This window comes from Hyperoodon ampullatus, assembly GCF_949752795.1.
Source record: "Hyperoodon ampullatus genome assembly, chromosome: 14".
NCBI lineage: Eukaryota > Metazoa > Chordata > Mammalia > Artiodactyla > Ziphiidae > Hyperoodon > Hyperoodon ampullatus.
In genome coordinates this window covers 7247430-7270781 of record NC_136927.1, presented here as the reverse complement: position 1 = coordinate 7270781, position 23352 = coordinate 7247430, and the positions used below count along the sequence as shown (strand labels likewise).

The window sequence follows — 23352 nt, the reverse complement described above, 5'->3', positions numbered from 1 at the left end:
GTGGTCAGAGCACAGCTGATCTAGGCTGGGTGAAGTTGACCTGTTCTACTTGTCCCCAGACTCCCTGGACCAGCAGCTACATGAAGCATGTTCTTCTCATGGTTCTTCTCCAAAGGCAGGATTGCAAATGTTCAAACCTAAGTGTCATGTTTACTATTTTCCCATTGACCAAACCAAATTGTATGCTCAAATCCATCATCAGTGAGACAAGGAAAAAACATCATCCCCTGGTGGAGGAAAGGCAAAATCACATACCAAAGTGTATAGATAGAAGGGGAGATGAAGACTTGGGAAAAGTAATGGAGTATATAAAAGCAATATGTTCAATATTACCTTGAAATGGGTAATGACTGTTTGCTACCCCAAAATACCTTGCATACATCTAGGCTTAGGCATGTCACAGTTTGAGAAATACCCAAGTATGCTTAATCCTGGATAAGAGGACTTTGGTACAACCTACTGGCTGATAACCAAACATCTAAAGATAAAGAATGGTACCCTGAATTTCACTGATGCACATTTTCTCATATTCTATCATCTTTGAAAGTAGGATGCCTCTTACAGCCTGGGATGTTTTACAGTCAAGCATAGTTGTGGTAAGATTTCACTGCCTGTATAGGTTCATGCTTGACTGTCATCCCTGAGGCATTGCCTGGACAGCTGCAACCACTTGACTTTCAGTCACCCAACCGGTTAGGGACCATTTAAGGAGAAGGTGTGTGTCTTCGATATTTTCTGGTTCCTTCTTTGTTAGCAACAAAGAAGGAACAAGCTTCAAAACTTTCAGAGAGAGTGTTATAGGCTTGGAAGAAAAGTTCAGAGTCAACAGTGGAGCACCCATGAAGGACTGAATCAACACCATTCTTGAGAACACAAGGATAAAACTGTGGAAAACTCATATCTAGGATTCTGTTTTAAAAAGTAATTCAGAAGTACTGGACTCAATGTGAGGAAGTTTAAGAAATTGTAACCAATTTATCTCCTTTTTATCTATGCTCTAGAACAAGCTGTGCCTCAAGAAAGGATTTAAATAAATCCAAAGTAGCAATTTCAATACCTATAGAATAAAAATCCTAAGTGATAAGAAAACTGTATTTTCACTTACAGAGCTTCCTCTTACTTAGTGGTACACAAAGTACCACAACGTAATGGCGTTTCTTACAATGGACAGCTTCCTCAATTCAGTGAACCGTGATATATAATTAAAAACACTTAAATGAAAGGTATATCAGGTAGTATGCTTTTGCTTGCAAATAATGGAGAATCTTAAACTGACTAAGCAATATGGGAGTGTCAACTCAGTAATCGAAAGATTCTAGAGGTTGGGAGCACTTTACAGTTAATTTACACCATCAGCCAGTGATGCCAGAATGCACCATCTCTCCATCCTTGTGGCTAAGGGAGGTGTGGCTACTCACCTTCATCAATCATCACCTTCCTGTGGAGCTGAAGGTGGAGTCAGCCCTACTTAGATCACAAGGCTGCTGTATAAGTAGTGGGTGGACGGTAATGACCATGGGTAAGAAGGAGAGGAAGAAATTCCCACTTTGCAGGAATGCAGGAATCAAGGGTCAAGGAAAAGCAAGTGATGGTTATGATGTTGGCTTAGGGCTCATTGCCTTGGTTTTGAGGCACTGTTAGGGTCATAACAAAGGCTGAAGAGTATTTCTTTCCTTGCCCTCAAGTTACTGAGACAGAAATGGGAGAAGTGGAAACAGATATTCAAGAGGATGGGAAGCATAGTCTACAGCCTTAAGGATTTCGGTGTTCCTACAAATGTGCTTGAAACCAACATGCTGGGCTAAGGAAGTATTTTCTAGGTGGCGGCCCAATCTATAATTTCACAAAAGAAAATTCCTCTCTCACGCTGCAAGTCAAATGATTATTTTTCTTTCCCCCAAGAGAGAAGTGCATGATGACTTGGAAAACAAACAAACAAAACTAGCTAAAAGTCAAGTGCTATAAAGTTTCTGGTGGCTGTAGGGTCGGCCCTGATTAGCATGGAGATGTCTTGCTCCCGGAGCTTGCTGGAAAGGGAGTTTGGAGCCTTACAAATTCAACTGATGATGTCATTCCCCAACTGCTACAGGTGACTGCAGAGTTATATGCACTTAAACCAGGCTAATCGGCCTGGGTTTTGGTACAATCTATCATTCTTCCTTCCACAGGCGAGGATTTTTGTGGGAGGTGGTTATGTTAAATATAACTTTGAAATAAAGAAACCCCATGCTACTGAATTCTGGTGGCCCCATCAGAAATTTATTATGGCAAAGAACACAGACTCTGTGCTGTAAAATCCCTTAGTCGAACTCACTTGCTCTCTCTTTCTTTCTCAATCTCTCTCTCTCAAGTAATAAAAAGTGATTAATACTGAGATTTAGTTTGGTTGAATTATATGCAAGGTTGTTTTACATACAATGAGTTTTTTCCGTGATATCGCAATCCCATCTCTGCTTTATGATTGCCTTTTTGTTTGAATTAATGCAATAATGTTACCAAGGGCATCCTCCATTACACAGCTGTTTGCCTTCACATTCAAGGCGACAGTGTCATTTTCAGATGAAGCTATTTGTCCTTGTTAAAACAGGCCAGGCAATTGGTACATTCAGACTCAATTATTAAGTTGCATGATTGATTCCAAGTTAGAGCTGGGAGCTGAGGCAAATGAAAGTTGCCATTAGCTGTTCAGTGTGCTCTGTCTTCTGCTAGATCTGATGGGAGAACGACTCATAATTCTGTGCCTGAGAAGGAAGCAAAGGGGAGTGAACTCAGATCAGTTCCCCAGGAGGCAGACTCTGAGATGGAGTTTAGGTTACAGGATGTTTACTGAGCTGTGCTCTGGGGATCAACACCTGGAGCAGACAGGGGATAGAAGTGGGAGGGGGGCAGAGGGAAAGAAGAGCTGCCGTGTGGCTCAGTGATGGCCCTGCTCACCCCGTTGGGAGCTCTGGGGCTGCAGGGCCCTTCAGTGCTGCATTGATTTGAGCCAAGATGACCAAGCCCTTTATACTCTGCATTGATTATGGGAAGGGGCATGACCCCAGTGAGGTGGGTCTTTGCATCTGACACAGTCCCTGAAAAGGTTAACAGTTGAAGGCTGTCTGCTGACAGCACTAATGGGGTCTAGGCACTAGATTCTAGGGCAATAGTCCTCAGCCAGGGGTGATTTCGCCCCCTAGGGGACACTTGACAATGTCTGGAAATTTTTTTTTTTTTTTTTTTTGCGGTACACGGGCTTCTCACTGTTGTGGCCTCTCCCTCCGCGGAGCACAGGCTCCGGACGCGCAGGCTCCGGACGCGCAGGCTCAGCGGCCACGGCTCACGGGCCCAGCCGCTCCGCGGCATATGGGATCCTCCCAGACCGGGGCTCAAACCCGCGTCCCCTGCATCGGCAGGCAGACTCTCAACCACTGCGCCACCAGGGAAGCCCTGGAAATGTTTTTGATAGTCAAGACTGGGGGCCCTGCTCCTAGCAAGTGGATAGAGCGCAGGGATGCTGCTAAACATCTGACCATGCACGAGGCAGCCCCCAGCAATAATCATCTGGTCCCAAATATCAACAGTGCCAAGGTCAGGAAGCCTTGCTCTAGGGCAACAGATCCCCCCCTCCGCCCTGAAGCAGAGCCTGGTGGGCATCACAGTGGCCATCACAAGAATCAACATTAATTGAGATATTGTTACTTGTCAGCCACAATGCTCTGTGTTCCTTATTCCTCCTCGTCTTCCCGCAAACCCCTTAGGAGAGCCTTAGAATTTTCATCTACTGATGAGGATGCTCAGAGCAGTTAAGTAAACTCCTCAACGTCATGAACGGGAAGGACCCCCAGGTGGGATTTCAAGCAGACTGGCTCATGGAAAACATTCTAGTATCTTCTAGTTTCCGCTTGATGGCTTGATGCAGGTGTTCTCAAACTTTTCTCTTTATCTACCCGGAGCACAAGATAGATGATGTTTACGTGTTCAGTTTGCTTCCGTGGAATTCCTGGGGCACCAGCTATAAACAGTACCTCTTTCTACCTCATTTAAAAGGCACAATGACACATAGCACAGGGAGATCAGCTAGGTGGTTTGTGACCACCTAGAGGGGTGGGATAGGGAGGGTGGGAGGGAGGGAGATGCAAGAGGGAAGAGATATGGGAACATATGTATAACTGATTCACTTTGTTATAAAGCAGAAACTAACATACCATTGTAAAGCAATTATACTCCAATAAAGATGTTAAAAAAAAAAAAGGCACAATGAAACATGAGTGAGCATGGGACAAATTACAGAGATGACTCTGAATCCTCTCTAATTTGTATTACTAAGCAGGCCATTCCTGAACTTCTGGCCCTTACTGTTAGTAAGCATGCAGTTGATTTCCACAGGCAGAGTGCAGCCTGTGGATAATCTTGGTGAATGCCTGTAAAAAGACTACAATATTTTCAGAAGAATTTGTTCCATACTATCTCTTCATGTTTCTATGTCATTGGATGGATTGAGTTATTCAAGAACATTCTTCAGAACTTATTGGCACCTCAGGAATGTAAGGAATCAAAGAATTAACTCATTAATTCACTTAAAAAATAACCCCCACTCCATTCCAGAAACTGTCCTATTTTCTCATTAGAAACAGTAGCATTTACTAGTGAAGGAACAGAAAAAAAAAATCTGTCATTTCACAGACATATAGGTAAGCTTAACAGAGTCAATTATTACTCTGTCTAAAACAAAATCACGTAAATTGTGACTTTTTAAATAGAACATCCAAGTAAAGGGAATAAACATATTCTATAAAAATGTTAAGGAAAATAAAATGTAGTACACATTTAACCCAAAGATATAAATAAAAAAGGCTTAAACATTTCATTATAGTTGAGCCCAATCATAATGTTAGTTATTATGGTCAATAGGAGCTGCAGTTTTTTTAATTTCTAGTGCAATATCAGTCCTTTTTAAAAAAATTCTGTCATTAATTCCCACAGCATACTTCTCTATGGTAAATGTTATCTGCATTTTCCATGGGAAAATCCAAAGATGAAAACAACTTGATCAAATTTATACAAAGGTACATTGGCAGAGGACATTGTCATGCTCAGATCCCTTTCTATTGTTAGAAAGCTCAATTTTGACTTAATTCTATTTACATGTGTTCATTCACTCTTTTCATCAAATTCTTTAAATATTGCTAAGTAAAATACAGTGTCTTAGTCAATTTGGGCTGCTATACCAAATTGCTGGGTGGCTTCAACAACAAGCATTCATTTCTCATGGTTGAGAGGTCAAAGATCAAGGTGCCAACAGATCTGGTGTTTGGTGAGGGCACACTTCCTGGTTTGCAGATGGCTGTCTTCTCATTGTACTAAACTTGGTGGACAGCAGATCGTGCTAGTTATCTTCCTCTTCTAAGAATTCTAATCCCATCATGGGGGCTCAACCCTCATGACCTAATTAACTCCCAAACATCTCACCTCCAAATACCATCACATTAGAGTTTCAGCATATACATTTGGGTGGACACAAACATTCAATCCATAGCATATGGTATAAGCAGTGGTTTGCCAGCAAATGTTTAAAAAGTGACTCAAAAAAATTAGTATGCATGTCAGTAAATTTATTTTTAAATTTTACTGATACAAAGAATGTATAGCACACAACTTAAATGTAAGAATAGACTATAGGGCTTCCCTGGTGGTGCAGTGGTTAGGAGTCTGCCTGCCGATGCAGGGGACGCGGGTTCGTGCCCCGGTCCGGGAGGATCCCACATGCCGCGGAGTGGCTGGGCCCATGAGCCATGGCCACTGAGCCTGGGCATCCAGAGCCTGTGCTCCGCAATGGGAGAGGCCACAACAGTGAGAGGCCCATGTACTGCAAAAAAAAAAAAAGAATAGACTATACAATACCCTCTATTAGACATTCTGTTTAGCCAATTGATTCTTACAGAATCCTTTTGTTAAATTTTATCAAAATTTTGTATCCATAGCCAACTTCTGGCTTCAATTGACCCACATGTATAGTGCACCATGAACGTTGATTGATATTTTCAGATTTTACGTCACCAACACAATGTCACTTAACACAGAGCTGGGACAGGATGCCCAGTAGCATACTGGTATGTAGTATTTCCACCAGACACGTATGATACACATAGTCATCTTAAAAGCAGAGGCAATAGTAAAATGTGGCACAAGGAAGCAATGATGACTATTTGTTTTAGATATGACTTAGCTCATTGAAGGTTTATGTGATTTAATTTCTTAATAATTGTTTAACAGTTGGTTCCCAAGATTCCTGTAAATTTAACCGTTGGTTCTTGTGAGCTGGCATAATTGCTGGTAAAGAAATTTTTTCAGTTAATCAAATATGCCATTTCCACGATGTCTCCTATTCCAACTGAGTGGGGTTCAGAGCTCAGAGTATGTGAGTAGAGGGCATCCCATTATCAAGGAAAACAGATTTTGAAATAGATGATGTCGGGTTCGAGCAGAATCGTGCCTTTGAAATTTATTGTTATTTTTGTGGTTTATTCACAGGCATTTCCCTGCATCTCAACAGGCATTTATGGTAAGTGATCTATCTTTTGGTAATGTTTATATTTCTTTATTTTGTTGTTAAAATCAAGGTTAACAGGAAAAATAAGTGGTTCTCTGATAGATATAGTTTGCTGTGATTTAAAGAGACTCAAAATGCAGGTCAAATCCCATTGAGGAATCTCGAGAGGCTATTTGGATATTTTGTGTGTTGTTGAATTTAGTTGTGTTGCATACCATGTGCAATGATTAGATGCACTGTGGCTTAATGTCTTTTGTTAGGTGAAAATTTTGCTCTAGTAGGATCTGACCTCTAATAGTATTTTCTTTAATAAAGTCAGGTTTTTCTGTTAGATGAATCAAAATGCATATAAAACCTAACATTACCATTATTTTGTTGTGAATTACAAAAAAATAGAAGTGTTAAAATGCACACACGTATATGTCTGTATATTTAAATTTAAAAAAACAAATACGTGATAATAAAAACAAATACTTTTAATAAGATGCAAAATTTTTTTTTCTGGTATTGATAGATTGTTTTAAGTAGTGGCTGCTTCACTTACAGATGGAAGCAAAATGTTTTTATCATTACTTGTTTCCACTAGACTAAAGCTCTCTAAATATTCTTCTACCTACAATGACATATCCCTATGCTTTTTATCTCAGGCCGTTAATAAATCTGTTTTACACATTCAGGTAAAACAGAGTTTTTCGTTTTAGGGTTTTCTGATCAAGCAAAATAGATTATAACATTTCTGAGCTCAAACTTCTCACATAGAGATTCTTAACTGAAAAATAAAATATGTACAAATGTTAAAAATTATTTAAGTTCATCACTATAGGGGAAGGAGAGCTAAAGTGATATCAAAGATAGGAGACTTATTTCCTCTTAATGTGGTATTTTTTTTGAAGGTTTTGGTGAGAATAAAGTGGAAAATGGAGGCCTGAATCAAATTAAATGGGGAAAGATTTGGTGACATTATTTAAAAATTTAAGGCATGCTTTTTTTCTCTCTGGATTCCACTATAGCCTGTCTTTGTGGAAACACATTGGACACTAGGCTGGTCGGCTAAGCTGGACCATCTGCACCATTATCCCCATCATGGCCACTCTTTCTGCTTCACAGATACCCAGTTATAACTCTTACTTATATATTTGCTTAAAGGAAATATTACATGCAAAGTTTTACTTGGTCAAGTGCCCAAATCTTCATTTCACATTGTCTAAAAGCAAATCAGACTCCACCACAGAAATGGTTCTGATTTTTGAAAATGTTCTCTTATGACAATCTTGATTTTCCTTGACAAAAAAACAAGCAAAAACCCAACTGCCAAAAATAATCCTATGTCATATTGTCGATGTCCATTGTGTCTCTGAGAATCTGATGGTGATGTACAAAGACTTTCAGAAGCTGAATTTAACACGATGCATTAAGAAAGGAGGAAATGGCAGGAAAAGGAAATAGAAAAGTAAAGGAAGATGAGGCGGGACACTAAAATGAAAGGCTGAGAGAGCATAGTAGAAACTAAATCAAAACTAAAGTGGCCCTTGGTTAATTTCAATCCCTGAAGGACAGGGATTCCTCCTTACAGTAACACGGCTCAGTGTATAATAACCAGGTCAGTACAGCATTGTGTTGGGTGGGAGGGGAATATTGAAGACTGTTGAGAAAGGCACTGATAGGGAGTCATGTCACTGGCTTGGAGGGCTTCCACCACATGAGCTCAGTCAGTTTTCACAATGCTACGTCAAAGAATATAGTTTTCAAGTCCTGGCTACTCATCTCTCTTCCCCTCTAGTTTCTGAGTAAATTTCAAAGTGAGGCCGATACCTGCAAAGTCAGGTGCCATGTTGTCTTTGGTTAGACGCACCTGTGCTTGAGACCTAGAATTATTTTTAGCTCCATGAGATCTTTAATAATGTTTAGATTACTCCAGGTCTCTTTATGAACTATTCAGCATTTTGCAGCTTGAAAATTATGCCGTATGTCCTTTGTGAAACTATAGCTTTCTGATCAGCCCTTGATTCTCCCCTAATACTCATATTTTATGGATCAGTTGTTTTCTTGCTCTTCTTCAGAACTTAGTTCTGCCTCCTCTATTGTCTAGATCAATTTTACTTTTATCTTTACTTATTGGCATTTGAAAGAATACTTTATTTGAAGAAAGTGGTCCACAGCTAAAAAGAAAAAAAAAAAATCAAAAGCAGGCAAATAATACTCCCAACACTTTGTAAGTCATGCTTGGTGGATTATGAGCAAATATTCAGAACAGTCTCCTGGTTCCAGGCCTTGCCTTCTTATTCCATATTCTAAACCTCACTACATGAATTTTTCTAAACTAACACTTAGTGCATGTTTTGCATCTGCTCAGGGGTCTTTGATCATATTCTGTTACTTGTAGACTCTTTCTATGCTGAACAATAGGCAATTTATGTATCTCTCTAAACCAGCGCTTTCAAAATTTGTGAAGAGGGGAAAAAGAATCTCTTCTTGAGGATGTGAGTTGCTGTGCCAAGAATTTTATATGTACCTTTGCCTTTGCATCTTTAAAAGGGGGAATTTACTTTGTAGTATTTCCTAGGGTTAATTGTCCATAGAAATTATTCTTCTCTCAAACTTTCTCAGGACTAGTGTTTTCTCCAGAATATAGTTTGAGAAATTTCTTGACATCCACCCATCATGGACACATTTTCTCTTACACACAAATGAGCTGATGAGTCTCAGAACCTGGCATGTGCCTTCCCAGGTCCAATTCTGTGCCCCTTCCTTATAACACACCCACAAGCACCAAACTCACACACACCATCACCAGCACTATTCTCTACCCCAATCCCCAAACAAATACACACCACACACACTTATATAGGTTGAAGCTTGATCTCTGAGAAGTCTTCCTTGAATATGCCAAATCTTGACAGTCATTACATCTTTTGAACTCTTTCAGCATTTGTAATCTGGACAATTAACAACTGCCTCTTCATATTGTTCCATAGATTTCTTTTTTAATATATCCTGCGTTCATAGCCAATCTGGAGCTTTTTTCATGAGCAGGGATTCACTTGTGCATATTCTACGCACACCCACCATCTAGCATTGTGTCTCCCAGAGAAGCTCAGGAAATAATTTCTGTTTGATGACAACAATAATGATTATAACACCAATTGTTGCCTAACTGATGATACAAGAAGCAGAATTGTTGATTGGCAAGACAACAGGCAGAGAAAGCTACCTGGTTGGTATTTTCTTAGTGGGCAAACATCTCTATTTTAGGAAAAACAAATGTGCTTCTAAAAAACATTCTCAAACTCGGAATGATATCTGTAAGCATGGCAGTGTCCACCTTCACAAGGGGAAATGAAAACTCAAGAACTTGTTCAGTTAGAATACCAAGGTATCTGTATGTCTTCTTTGGGTATATGTATAACTGATTCACTTTACTGTACATCTGAAACTAACACAACATTGTAAATCAACTATACTCCAATAGAGTTTTCTTAAAAAAGAAAACCAAGATAAATACAGCACTCTACTTCACTTAAACAAAACAAAACAAAATGCTTTGTTATTTATCATAGCCCATGGGATGACGGTCTCTCAGGGAGGTACCTGTTGCTCTGAGGCCCTATCCCGACTTTTCCTGACATGTCCTAGTCCCAGCCCCCTCCCCATCTGCTGTAATTTCTCAGATACCTATTTGCTTTGGATTGACCTTCACCTTTAGATTTATGTCCCCAAAACTCAATGTAACTCTAATTCTTCTATCAGAACAAAAATTTTGACTATGGTAGAGACATCTTTGGAAGGGGTTTGAGTTATTTAATTGCCAAGATGATCTCATACCAAGGCAATGTCAGCAGCAAGCATTTCCATTTTGTGGAAGCATCACCATACTCAAAGCATGTCTGGAAGTATCCGGGCACACCAGTATTTTGGGGACACTGAAGACCATGGTGGAAACCAATTCTTCTCCCAGCCTCTCCTTAATCCTAGCCTTTTGGAGACAAAACCATCTGTACCTTTTTGCAGAACACAGACTGAAAAATATCAACCATGTGACTCAGCCCGAGTTAAGGGAGAAATACAATGGGAGCAGGCCCTGCCTGCTTTGAAGTTTCCCTGGACGAGGAGCCAGAATTTTCCACTCTGATTTTCAGCCACCGCTGTTGCTGCCCCAATGTAATGTTTCCAGGATGGTTCCACAGGGCACCAGACCGCCTGCTTACACTCAGGTTGAAAAGCCACATTTGGTAAAATACCAAAGCAAGCCCTGTGTTACTTTTGGAAAAATAGATCCAGATGAGGCTTACGGGGCTTTAAACTCCCAGATCCCAGTTAAAGGTTTGATTTGGCCACTAAACCGGTCTCAGAGGGATAGATTTGAACTTCCCTGATGAACATTTCAGACCTTGCGTGTGCCTTCTGCCCTTTGACCCCAACTTGGATACTCTGGTGCTAATAAGTTTAACACAAGAGGCTAGACATGATCCATAGCAATGGAATTTTTACTGAGAAGTGAACAGCAAAAATAATTTTCATCTATTTTATGAGAGTCAATATAGTTAACAGAAATGAAGTCCAGGTGGAAAAGTGTATCCCTTGAGTAATTGAGAAAATATTCTTTCTGGAGAAAAAAAAAAACAAACTTCAATCTTCCTTTCCAGGTACAAGATGGTGTTGTTAGAGAGGAAGGAATTTCAGACATTGAGTTATTGGCTGGAAATCTGTGGGAAAAATTTAAGCACAGCATAACTCAGTGAAAGCAGCTCCCATATTTATTCATTAGATTTCTGTTATCAACGTGGAAGGCCTGTTTCTGTCAAATCACCCGGTCTCCCTCTGCCTTCCATGAAATGCTGCCAGAACACAACTTTCTAATTGAATCCTCCCTCATTTGCATTCAAGTTTGCTCTCTTGCTTCTAACTGGTAAAAAAAAGGAGATCGACGTGATGTTTCGTTAACCTTATATACACTTGGCCAATATTTTTATCACGACATATGTCTAAATTCACAGACATGACTTGGAAGAAAAACAGAGCGTTCTCCAATGGCAATGCTAAGGGCATGCCCTCTGTCAGGTTTAAATGCTGACAGGTTTCAGAGGGTGTGACAACCATGGCTGTGCAATTCTGGGCTTGCTGGAAGAGTTATCTTATGTCATGCATTTGGAAACCAGAGCAAAATTGACAAAAATGTGTGCCCCTCCGTTACATCCCGCTGAAAGCTCCCTCCTCCCTCTGGCTTTCTTCTCTTCCCTTTGATATTTCCATTTGCTTTGAAAACTTCCTTTCAGGTGGTCTAATGGTGACTCTTTTTTCTCTCATAAATTCCCTTCTGTGACATCCTGTGTTTTTTGTCCTGGGAACATTATTCCTGCTGTAGGAAGTGTTATTGTTCTTGGCAATCCTTGAGTTAATTGCTGGCCCTCAAAGGGAAGTAACATGAGAATCAGCATACCTTACTTCCCTTTGGGAAAATGCAGTGCTGGGGACAAACCCATCTTAATTCTATCACATTTGAATAATATTTTATGAACTGATCCTTATGAAGCACTGGAGAAAGAGTTTAACAGACAATGAAATTATAGCTATTGTTTCTAATCCTCTGAGTGCTTATCATTTGAATAGACAGTTCTAGAAAATTCAGTCACACATGTACACATTTATACATTCATTCCACAAAATGTGGTACAAACTCCCCTTTTACTCTCTCTAAACTACATGAGTCTTTAATAATAAAAATGCATCAAACTAAGAAACCAAAAGTACTACCTTTGCACTGGAAGAGAGTTTCAAGCGTCTAGCAACAAAATATGCTCGTTCAGCTTACATAAAAATGACAGTGAGACCCATGGGCAGGATTCCCCCAGGGGATCTACCAAAAGAAATGAAAATCCTGGAAACCTAGCCTTCTGGTACTGCAGAAACCAGTGTCATTCTCCCTGGTGTTCTGTTCAAATTGAACAATTTTCGGACTTAATTAAAAGATTAAGTGTTTCAAAAAGTAATAAAGATTACAACTTTATTACTGTTTCTGAGGTCTGAATGTCTACCTCTTTGCAACTGTGTCAAGGTAAAAATTTGTCTTAGGACTAGAATGGAGAAATGAATTCCAAGTCACCCCATCCTCAGAAGCTGCCATATATTATTATGTTACATTTTAAAAATGGCTTTTCTTATAGAAGAAGTATCAAAACAGTAAGTCTTTTAAGGAAATAGGGAAACCACTTCAGTAAATTACAAATCCTATCCATTTAATAGGAACCCTGGGAATATCTTTCAGCCATGTTGAAAAATGGGAGCACTAATAAAATGCTCTCCCTAAAGAACTTCCTAAGAATGGACCACACTTTCCATTTGATCAGTGGAATAATTTCCATGCGCTTGCTCATTTTTCTCATCCAGTCTTGAATGACACTCCTTTTTATTTGCTCCTTATACATACTTGTATCTAAAGGGTGACTTTAAATAAACAGCTCAGCTCTCTTTAGAAAGGAATTCAAAAATAATTCTGAAAGCTCTTAGAGAAGTCAAGTATGTTTAGCTCTTTAGGACAATGATTTTCATGTCAAATCCTTTTTAGTCAATGATTCTATTTTTAAGAAAACATCTTGAAATGCATTTGAAAGAGACCATATTAGTTAGGGTAAAGCTAAGCTGCTGTAACAAAGAGGCTCCAAAATAGAGTGGCTTAGTGTATATAGATGTTGATTTCTTTCTATGCAAATAGTTTCAAAGTGAGCATTCTGCTTGGGGAGGATTTGTTCCACTCTATCATTCAAGGCAACATTAATCTGCGGTGGTGTTAAGTAGTCGTTCTGCCTTTCCTAAGGCATTGTTCTCATATGGTTACCTTTCTCGTTTCTAATGAAAGAAACACGTAGGATGGGCACACATCCTATCTGATGGTCCCTGGACTCAGGATAGCACTTATCACTTTCATATCCCTTTCATTGGAGGGAAATTGGTCTCATGACCAACCTAACTACAAAGGAGATTGGAAATTTAGTGTGCCCTGTATTCCACGTGTCTGACTATGATTCTTTTATGTAGCAAGAAGAGGGCATTGAATTATGATGGCCTTCTAGATACCATTGCTCAAGGGGGAAAGAAAGTCAAATCAAACAGGTCACTCATAGGTAATTTAATTCTGGAGCAGTTTGATTCTACACAGAATCGGTAAATATTTTTGAAAAATGATAGTCTCTATTTGGCAAGAATAGTTGGTGATTTTTATAGTATCTGCTTTATTAAAATGCCTTTATAATCCTGAATCCTGAAAAATTTGAAAGTATGGAATTCTTAAGGCATCAGTACAATGACCTATTATTAGTTGTCAGCCAGATCATTTAGATCTTACGTCAATTGTGTTTACATTTTTTGTACTATACTTCTTGCAAAATTTGCAGACACATCAGTGGAAACTAAAATCAATATATTGAAATGAATAAATAATTGTATCATTTGTTACATTTCTAATTCTTGTCCATTTCCATAGAAATCCTTGGAGGAATCAATTATAGTTTGTTTCTGTAACACCTTAAGCTTCTGAGGCTATATCCATCTATAAACATATCAGAGATCCTGAGCAGATATAGATCAACATCCTGTGTACCAAAAAACCCGAGGGAAATGTGAGTTTAGAGAAGAGTCTGATCATAGTAGGGTGGAAATAGAACCGAAAGACAGATGTTGAGAGAGGAAGAGAGACAGAGAGACAGAAAGATAGAGACAGAGAGAGAATGATAATATGAATATGAATCTAAACCTCCTGAACAGTCAAAGGAAGTTTCCTTAGAATCTTTAGAACTGAAGAAAATACTTTTTTACACTTTGTCTCTCTTTTCAGCTATGGTCAACAGGGAGAGTTTCCCACAACTGTCTGAAAATTGAATTGAAATTAATAAAATCAACATGAAATTTCCTTACCTCTATTTGTTGCCCTGAATTTATTTCACAATGTTTTAAGTGAATTTAGGTTCACCTAAACATTCCCAGATCTTTCTAAGCAACTAAAATGTTGATAAAACTTATTTTCTCTTTACTCAAGGCTTTTATTCTGTTGAGACTTAGCTTATGAAACTGGGCTCTAAGCTCTGTCCTACCACACCTGGATGTAGAGTAGTTCTAATAAATATTTGTTTAATTAACAACTACAAAATAAGTAGGTCCTCAACAAAATATTAGTAATCAAATCCAAAAATGTATAAAAAGAATTAGATGCCGTGATAAGTGGGACTTATCCAAGGTATGCAAGCCTGGTTAGACATTCAAAAGTCAATTAGGGGCTTCCCTGGTGGCACAGTGGTTGAGAGTCCGCCTGCCGTTGTGGGGGACACGGGTTCGTGCCCCAGTCCGGGAGGATCCCACAGGCCGCGGAGCAGCTGGGCCCGTGGGCCATGGCTGCTGGGCCTGCACATCCGGAGCCTGTGCTCGGCGGCGGGAGAGGCCACAGCAGTGAGAGGCCCACGTACCGGAAAAAAAAAAAAAAGTCAATTAAGGTTATCTGTCACATCACCAGACTATGGAAGGAAAACCATGTAATTATTAATGAATTCAGAAAAAGCATTTGACAAGACCCAACACCCATTTATGATAAAAACTCTTAGTAAACTAGGACTAGTAGATAACTTCCACAACTTGGCAAAGACTATCTACAAGAAACCTATAGCTAATGTCATACTTAATGGTGAGAAACTCAAAACTTTCTCAGTAAGATCAGGTACAAGTCAAGGATATTCCCTCTCATCACTTCTTTCCAACATCATACTGTAAGTCTTTGCTAGGAAGAGGAAATAAAAGGCATACAGATTGGAAAGGAATACATAAAACTGTCTTTACTTGGAGACCACATGATTGTCTTTGTAGAAAATCAAAAAGAATTGACAAAAAAATTATCCTGGAACTAATAAGCAGTTATAGCCAGGTTGTAGGATAAAGGTTAGTATAAAAAAGTCAATTTTTATAAATAAATAAATGGAGAGATATCCCATGTTCATGGATAGGAAAACTCAATATTGTCAAGGCATAGTTCTTCCCAACCTAATGTATAGATTCAATGTAATCCCAGTTTAAATCCCAGAAAGTTATTTTATGGATATTTACAAACTGATTCTAAACTTTATATGGAGAGGCAAAAGACCTAGACTAGTGAACACAATATTGAAGGAAAAGAGCAAAGTTGGAGAACTGACAGTACCCAACTTCAAGAATTATTGTAAAGCTATAGTAATCAAGACAGTGTGGTATTGGTGAAAAAAATAGACAAATAACTCAATAGAATAGAGACCCCAGAGATAGACACATGTAAATATAGTAAACTGATGTTTGTTAAAGGGGTAAGAGTAATACAATGACACAAAGATAGTCTCTTCAATAAATGGTGCTGGAACAACTGGACATCCACATGCAACAAAAAATCCAGACACAGACCTTACACCCTTCCCAAAAATTAACTCAAAATGGATCATAGACCTAAATGTAAATTGTGAAACTATAAAACTCCTAGAAGACAATGTAGATGAAAATGTAGATAACCTTGAGTGTGATGATGCTTTTTTAGATATTACACCAAAGATACAATCCAGAAAGAAAAATTTGATAATTTGGACTTCATTAAAATTGAAAACTTATGCTCTGTGAATGACAATGTCAAGAGAATTAGAAGACAAGCCACAGACTGGGAGAAAATATTTCCAGAAGATGAATTTTATAATGAAATGTTATGCATAATATACAAAGAATTTTGAAAACTCAACAATAAAAAATGAACAACCCAATGAAAAAATAGGTCAAAAACCTTAACAGACACTTCATAAAAGAAGAAGATACACAGATGACAAATGAACATATGAAAAGATGTTCTGCATCATATGTCATCAGGGAATTGCAAATTAAAATAACAATGAAATACCACCACACACCTATTAGAATGTCCAAAATCCGGAACACTGACAATGTCAAATGCTGGTGAGGATGTGCAGCAACAGAAACTCTCATTCATTACTGGTGGGAATGCAAAATGGTACAGCCACTTTGGAAGACAGTTTTCTAGTTTCTTACAAAGCTAAATATAGTCTTAACATGTGATCCAGCAATTGTGCTCCTTGGTATTTTCCCAAAGGTGATGAAAATTTCTGTCCACACTAAAATATGCACACAGATGTTTATAGCAGCTTTGTTCATAATTGCCAAAATTTGTATGCAATCAAGATGTCTTTCAGTCAGTTAATGGGTAGATAAACTGTGGTATATCAAGACAGTGGAATATTATTCACTGTTAAAAAGAAATGAGCAATCAAGCCATGAAAAGACATGGAAGAACCTTAAATTCATATTACTAAGTGAAGAAGCCAGTCTGAAATGGCTACATACTGTATGATTCCAACTATAAGGCTTTCTGGAAAAGAAACAAACTACAGATACCAAAAAAAGATCAGTGTTTGCCAGGGTTTGGGTTGGGGGAGAGATGAATAGTTAGAGCACAGACGATTTTTAGGGCAGTGAAAATACTCTGGATGATTTTATAACAATCCATATATGTCATTACATTTTTGTCCAAACCTGTAGAATGTACAATGTGAAGAGCGAACCCTAAGGTAAACTAGGGACTTTGAGTGATTATGATATGTCAGTGTAAGTTCATCTCTTGTAGCAATGTACCACTCTAGTGCTTGATGTTGATAATGGGGGAGGCTCTGCATGGGTGGGGGTAGGTAGGGCTTTATGAGAAATCTCTGTACCTTCCTCTCAGTTTTGTTATAAACCTAAAACTTCTCTTAAAAAATGGTGTCATAGATGAATGAATGAATGAATGAATGGTAGGGAAATCCAATGGTAGGAAAGGCTCTAGAGACCAGACTCTGGATTCAGTAATCATTGAGATCTGTCACACCCTCGTTTCTATGTTCTTACTTATTGAAAGGAATGATTTCACTTAGATTTTAAGAGGATAACAGAAGAGTCAGTTAATAATAACCGAGCCCAATCTTTTATATGCAGTTAATTTTTCAACATTTCTATTAAAATATAATTCACATAATATAAAACCCTTACTTTTAAAATGATTTTAGTAGATTCACAGAGATGTGTAACCATCATCATAATCTAATTTTAGTAAATGTTCATCATCCCCCAAAGTAACCCCATATTAGATGTTACTCCTCAACCCCTCTTCCCCAGCTTTAGGCAAATAATAATCTACTCTTGGTATCTATAGATTTGCCTGTTCTGGATATATTTCAAGTAAATGGAAATCATAAAATATGTGGTCTTTTGTGACTAGCCTCTTTCACTTAGCATAATATTTTCAAAGTCCATCTATGTTGTAGCATGCATCAGTAATTTATTCCTTTTTCTTAATATTCTGTTATATGGATGTACCCCATTTTGTTTATCCATTTATCAGTTCATGGATATACTTATTCATTACTACTTTTTTGGCTATTATGAATAATGCTTATATACAGTTAATTTAGTTATAATTATATATCTAAATGTACAAATTAGAACTGATACAATGGTGTTCTCTAGCTATTTTTTTAATTTTTGATTTTATTGAGTAAAAGATTTTTAAAATTCTATAGTGCTTTACAATTTTCAAAAGTTTCACACACATGATTTCATATAATCCCATAATGACCCCCTTTTTTCTCCCTACCCCTATATAGTCCCTACTCTCTTTCCTCTCTCCACTGGTAATGACTAGTTTTCTCTATATACGTGAGTCTGCTTCTTTTCTGTTTTATTCACCAGTTTTTTTGTATATTTTTAGATTCTACATATAAGTGATATTGTACCGAATTTGTCTTTCTCTGTCTGCCTTATTTCACTTAGAGAATGCCCTCCAAGTCCATTCATGTTGCTGCAAATGCCAAAATTTTATTATTTTTATGGCCATGTAGTAGTCCATCATATATATACACCACATCTTCTTTATCTATTCATCTGTTGATGGACACTTAGGTTGCTTCCATACCTTGGCAATTGTAAATAATGCTGTGAACATTGGGGTGCATGTATCTTTTCAAATTAGTGTTTTCGTTTTTTTCAGATATGTACCCAGGAGTGGAAGTGCTGGGTCATATGGTAGTTCTATTTTTAGTTTTTTGAGAAAATTCCGTACTGTTTTCCACAGTGGCTGCACCAATTTATATTCCTACCAACAGTGTACGAGGGTTCCCTTTTCTCCATGTCCTCGCCAACATTTATTTGTGTTTGATGATAGCCAGTCTGACAGGTGTGAGGTGATATCTCATTGCGGTTTTGATTTGCATTTCTCTGATGATTATTTATGTTGAGCATCTTTTCATGTGCCTGTTGGCCATCTGCATTTCCTCTTTGGGAAAATAGCTGTTTATATATGTTGAATATTAACCCCATATCAGTAATATAATTTGCAAATGTTTTCTCCCATTCAGTAGGTTGTCTTTTTGTTTTGTCAATGGTTTCCTTTACTGTGCAGAAGCTTTTACATTTAGTTAGGTCCTATTTCTTTATTTTTGCTTTTGTTTCCTTTGCTTTAGGAGATGGATCCAAAAAAATTATTGCTGTGATTTATGTCAAAGAGTGTTCTACCTATGTTTTCTTTTAGTTTTATAGTACCTGGTATTACATTTAGGTCTTTAATCCATTGTGAGTTTATTTTTTAACATCTTCTAGTTAATTTTTTTTTTTTTTTTTTGCGGTACTTTATTTTTATTTTTATTTTTTTATGGGTCTCTCACTGTTGTGGCCTCTCCCGTTGCGGAGCACAGGCTCCGGACGTGCAGGCTCAGCGGCCGTGGCTCATGGGCCCAGCCGCTCCGCAGCATGTGGGATCCTCCCAGACCGGGGCACAAACCCGTGTCCCCTGCATCGGTAGGCAGACTCTCAACCACTGCACCACCAGGGAAGCCCCTCATCTGGTTAATTTTTAATCATCCTGAAACACTTCCATTCTTTGGTTGCCTACTTTCTCTCAAGCCCCTTCAAAGGCTACCTTTGCTTCATGATTCTGGTGTCCTGCCTGCCTAGATGATAATGTAGGTTTCTTGTAGCACGGTCTTGTAGCATGGTGTGTGATCAGTCTTTGAGTATCACTGCCTTGGAATTCCCTTAGAATAACAAGGAATATGGAGTAGGAGGGCACGTATCAAAGTGGCTGTGGGCCTGGGTTTCAGGATCACATAGATCTAGGTTCAAATTCTGAGTCTGTGTGTTATTAGTTGTGTGTCCTCAGGCAAGTTACTCTCTCTGGGCCTTAGTAACTTCAATTGTCAAATGGTGATAACAATGCCTGTAACATGAGGTTGTTGTAAGATTAAATTAGATAATACATTAAAATGCTTATCATGGTATCAGATATATACACATTTACCAATTATTATTACTTCTACTGTTAATAGTAATTTTATTATTGTTATCATTCTTACTTTCCCACTGGAGTCTGAGTTCCTTAGTGATAGGAGCTTTGAGTGTTTTATTCACTTCTATCACCTAGATTGTAGAAGAGTGTCTACACTATTGAACAAGTAATTTATTTTTTTACTAATTAAATTTATTTTCTAAGTAATTTACTAAGGATTTACTTAGGTTCTGAATGACAACAGTCAACAGTCTTATCATCAGAACCACCCCACTTTCTATTGGGTTCCTTATGCTGCTTCTCTGAAGGCCAGTTGTCGCCTCTCAGCCCCCTCTGAGGTGGTCCTATGGTTGAGCCTTGTGAGTTTAGCCATATGGAAATGACACCTGTTGGTAATATCATGGCAGACTTTCTATATCACACTTAGCCATAACCACTGTAGCCTACTGATTAAAAAATAAGTCAACTTGCTTCATCAATTCTAAGCTCACAACAGTTTATCTAAACCCTAAGAATGAAAACATTTCATTTTGTCAGTATATAAATAAAAACTTTCAGTGATAAGAGAGGCAAAATAACTACAGTTATTTGTGGTCTCAAAAGTGAAGTTCCACGTTGTAAGATGGAATATTCTGATGGACAAAATCAAATCATGGTTCTATAAGACAGCGTTCTAATGCTTCCTTCCTAGGAAACCTTGAGCAGTAGATAACAGTTATCCTGCCACTTAGCTTGAAGAGGGAAAAGACCCAATCAATGCTTGCTTTGTGTTGCCAAAAGTACCCCCAAATTTTGCACATTTAAAAAAAATTTCTGAGACCATAGGCTCTTGGAGTTGGAAGCCATTTTGTAAATCATACTTGTTTTAGCTCCTTATTTTTCTGGGTGGGAAAAATGAGACCCAGGGTTATTGAATGACTTGCCTTGCCATACACAACTAGTTCATATGAAAACTGAGATCAGATGCCCATTCCACCAACAAGGCAGAGAAGCAAGAGTAAGGTTTGAGAATTAAGAGGATATAAGGGGCTTCCCTGGTGGCGCAGTGGTTGAGAGTCCGCCTGCTGATGCAGGGGATGCGGGTTCGTGCCCTGGTCTGGGAGGATCTCACATGCTGCGGAGCGGCTAGGCCCGTGAGCCATGGCCGCTGAGCCTGTGCGTCCGGAGCCTGTGCTCCACAACGGGAGAGGCCACAACAGTGAGAGGCCCGCATATCGCAAAAAAAAAAAAACAAAGAAAAAAAAGAGGATATAAAATTATAGTCCAAGATGATCCATTCACTAATCTCTTCTTTGATGTTCAGTTTAAATCTTCCTCGTACATTAGGTGGGAATAAAATTGATATATAACTTCTTCTATTAAAAGAAAAGAAAAAAGTTGAACTGAGGCTTTTTTAGAACTAAGTCCCAAGGACATCCTTATAAAGGTCATGACTTCCATACTTCCTCTAGGGCCCTATTCCCACCCCTGCCTCTTCTTCTACCCAAGCTTCTTTTTCTAGCCAAATCCTTTTAATAGGGATCACCCTACCCCAGGCCATTGGATTCACTATCAGTAACTCATAAAGACTCAGTTAATATAGAAAGTACCTGCACATTCATCTCTCTTTGTATCATATTAGTGCTTCTTCCACTATATCATCAAAGCCCCTTTAAAGATAAAGTTTGATACATCTATATCCTTGAGGTCCCAGGGCTTAGCCTATGAAAGTGAGGAATTATTTTTTTAGCTGAAATATCACATTATATTCTAAAGCATAAATATAATCTATCTATTTAAACAAAAACTCTATATTACTTACCTGTTAAGTAATTTTATAGCCCTCTTCCAATAATTCTTCTTGTAAAATTAACCCTCAGGAGGGTGCCCATCCTGTGGTTTATGGTTCCTATGGTACACCGCCAATGCTCCAGTTTAAAAGCCAGGCATTCAACCAACCTTACAAACGCCAGCCCTTGCATATAATTACAGGAACCTGTAAAAGTTATCACCAGCAGCTCAGGAGCTCCAAGCTTCCACAAATTCTGAGTCTCTTAGCAAGCTGGAAAGATCTGCTGGCACTGCCATGGGGAAAGGTTAACATCCTAAATTATTGCCTATCAATTTTTTTCAACTCTGCAAATATTTTAATCCCTTCATCTCTTCAAGTGCATGGAGTAGTGTTTTCCCATGTTGCATATAGAAGGAAATGAGGACTCATCAGCTTATTTCATCCTTCATAAAACAATGAAAATATGCCTCATTACTAGAATAAAATAGGCATATAAATCAAGGGTCTGAGAAATGTAAAAATACTTGACTTGAAATGCTTTAAGGTATCTGCACATGTTAAAGGCATATTGGGACCTAAGAGTAGTGTGTGTGTGTGTGTGTGTGTGTGTGTGTGTGTGTGTGTTCATGCAGACATGTGGGTGTATAGGAGGTATCCTAGCCTAGCCTTTCTCCCAACAGACCTCACTCCAAACTACCTGTCCAGCCATGGGGTGAGGTAAGAAGTAGAAAATATGGTGACCATGAGGAATTGGTGAAGGAGAAGAGTGACAAGATGATATAGAAATGCCAAGAAGCTGGAGCAAGTGTGCTAGCAATTTCATGGCAGGACAGCCTTTCCCAGGCAGAAGGAGACTGGCTAGAGGATTACCTGGAACGTGCAGACCAATTTGTGCTTGAGAACATCCTTTGCTTTCCTGTTCTTTGCACTCAGTGTTCTTTGCTGCCATCCCTTTAACTACTGACTGCTTCCACTTCACGCCTTCATTCTCACTTGAGACAGTGCAGTGCCCATCTTAAATGCGACCATAGTGTCAGAGCTGTTTCAAGTGGGAAGGTAAGTGGGAAGATGGGGGTTTTCCTAATTATTTTCCTACCAGGCTCCCCCCTCCCAGAACCAGGGCAACCTTCATCACTTTCCCAGCCTCCATAGTACTTCCTACAACAGGTCCATCACAATCTTTTTACAGCTTTCCTTCCAAGACAGAAGTCCAGTGCCCAATGAAACTTCCATGCTGAAGAAACTGCTCTTGACCTTTTATAGCCCAGTGTATTTTTTTTTTGTCTCTCATGGCAGTGATCCTCAGGAAACTTTATGCTTACTTAAAGCATTAGAAAAAAAGGGGTAAACTATTAGAGAATGGACTTGAGAACATGGGGAGGGGAAGAGGAAGCTGGGACAAAGTGAGAGAGTGGTATGTACATATAAACACTACCAAATGTAAAACCGATAGCTAGTGGGAAGCAGCTGCATGGCACAGGGAGATCAGCTCGGTGCTTTGTGACCACCTAGAGGAGTGGGATAGGGAAGGTGGGAGGGAGGGAGATGCAAGAGGGAAGAGACATGGGGATATATGTATATGTATAGCTGATTCACTTTGTTATAAAGCAGAAACTAACACACCATTGTAAAGCAATTATACTCCAATAAAAATGTTTTTTAAAAAAAGCATCATTAAGGACACCATTAAATGCAGCCACTTGGCTTTTTTGTTTAAAAAGAAAA

The 23352-nt window shown here is 38.7% G+C and overlaps 1 protein-coding gene across 3 annotated transcripts in view; it reads left to right on the top strand.

Moving 5' to 3' along the window:
* The window catches only part of MACROD2 (mono-ADP ribosylhydrolase 2), a 1985837-nt gene that overhangs the window by 1370301 nt on the left and 592184 nt on the right, over window positions 1–23352 (top strand). For all 3 annotated transcript variants that reach the window (XM_079719352.1, XM_079719351.1, XM_079719350.1), the window contains exon 7: window positions 6514–6544. In XM_079719352.1, the coding sequence (XP_079575478.1) occupies window positions 6514–6544 (31 nt within the window). The remainder of the gene's footprint in view (window positions 1–6513; window positions 6545–23352) is intronic.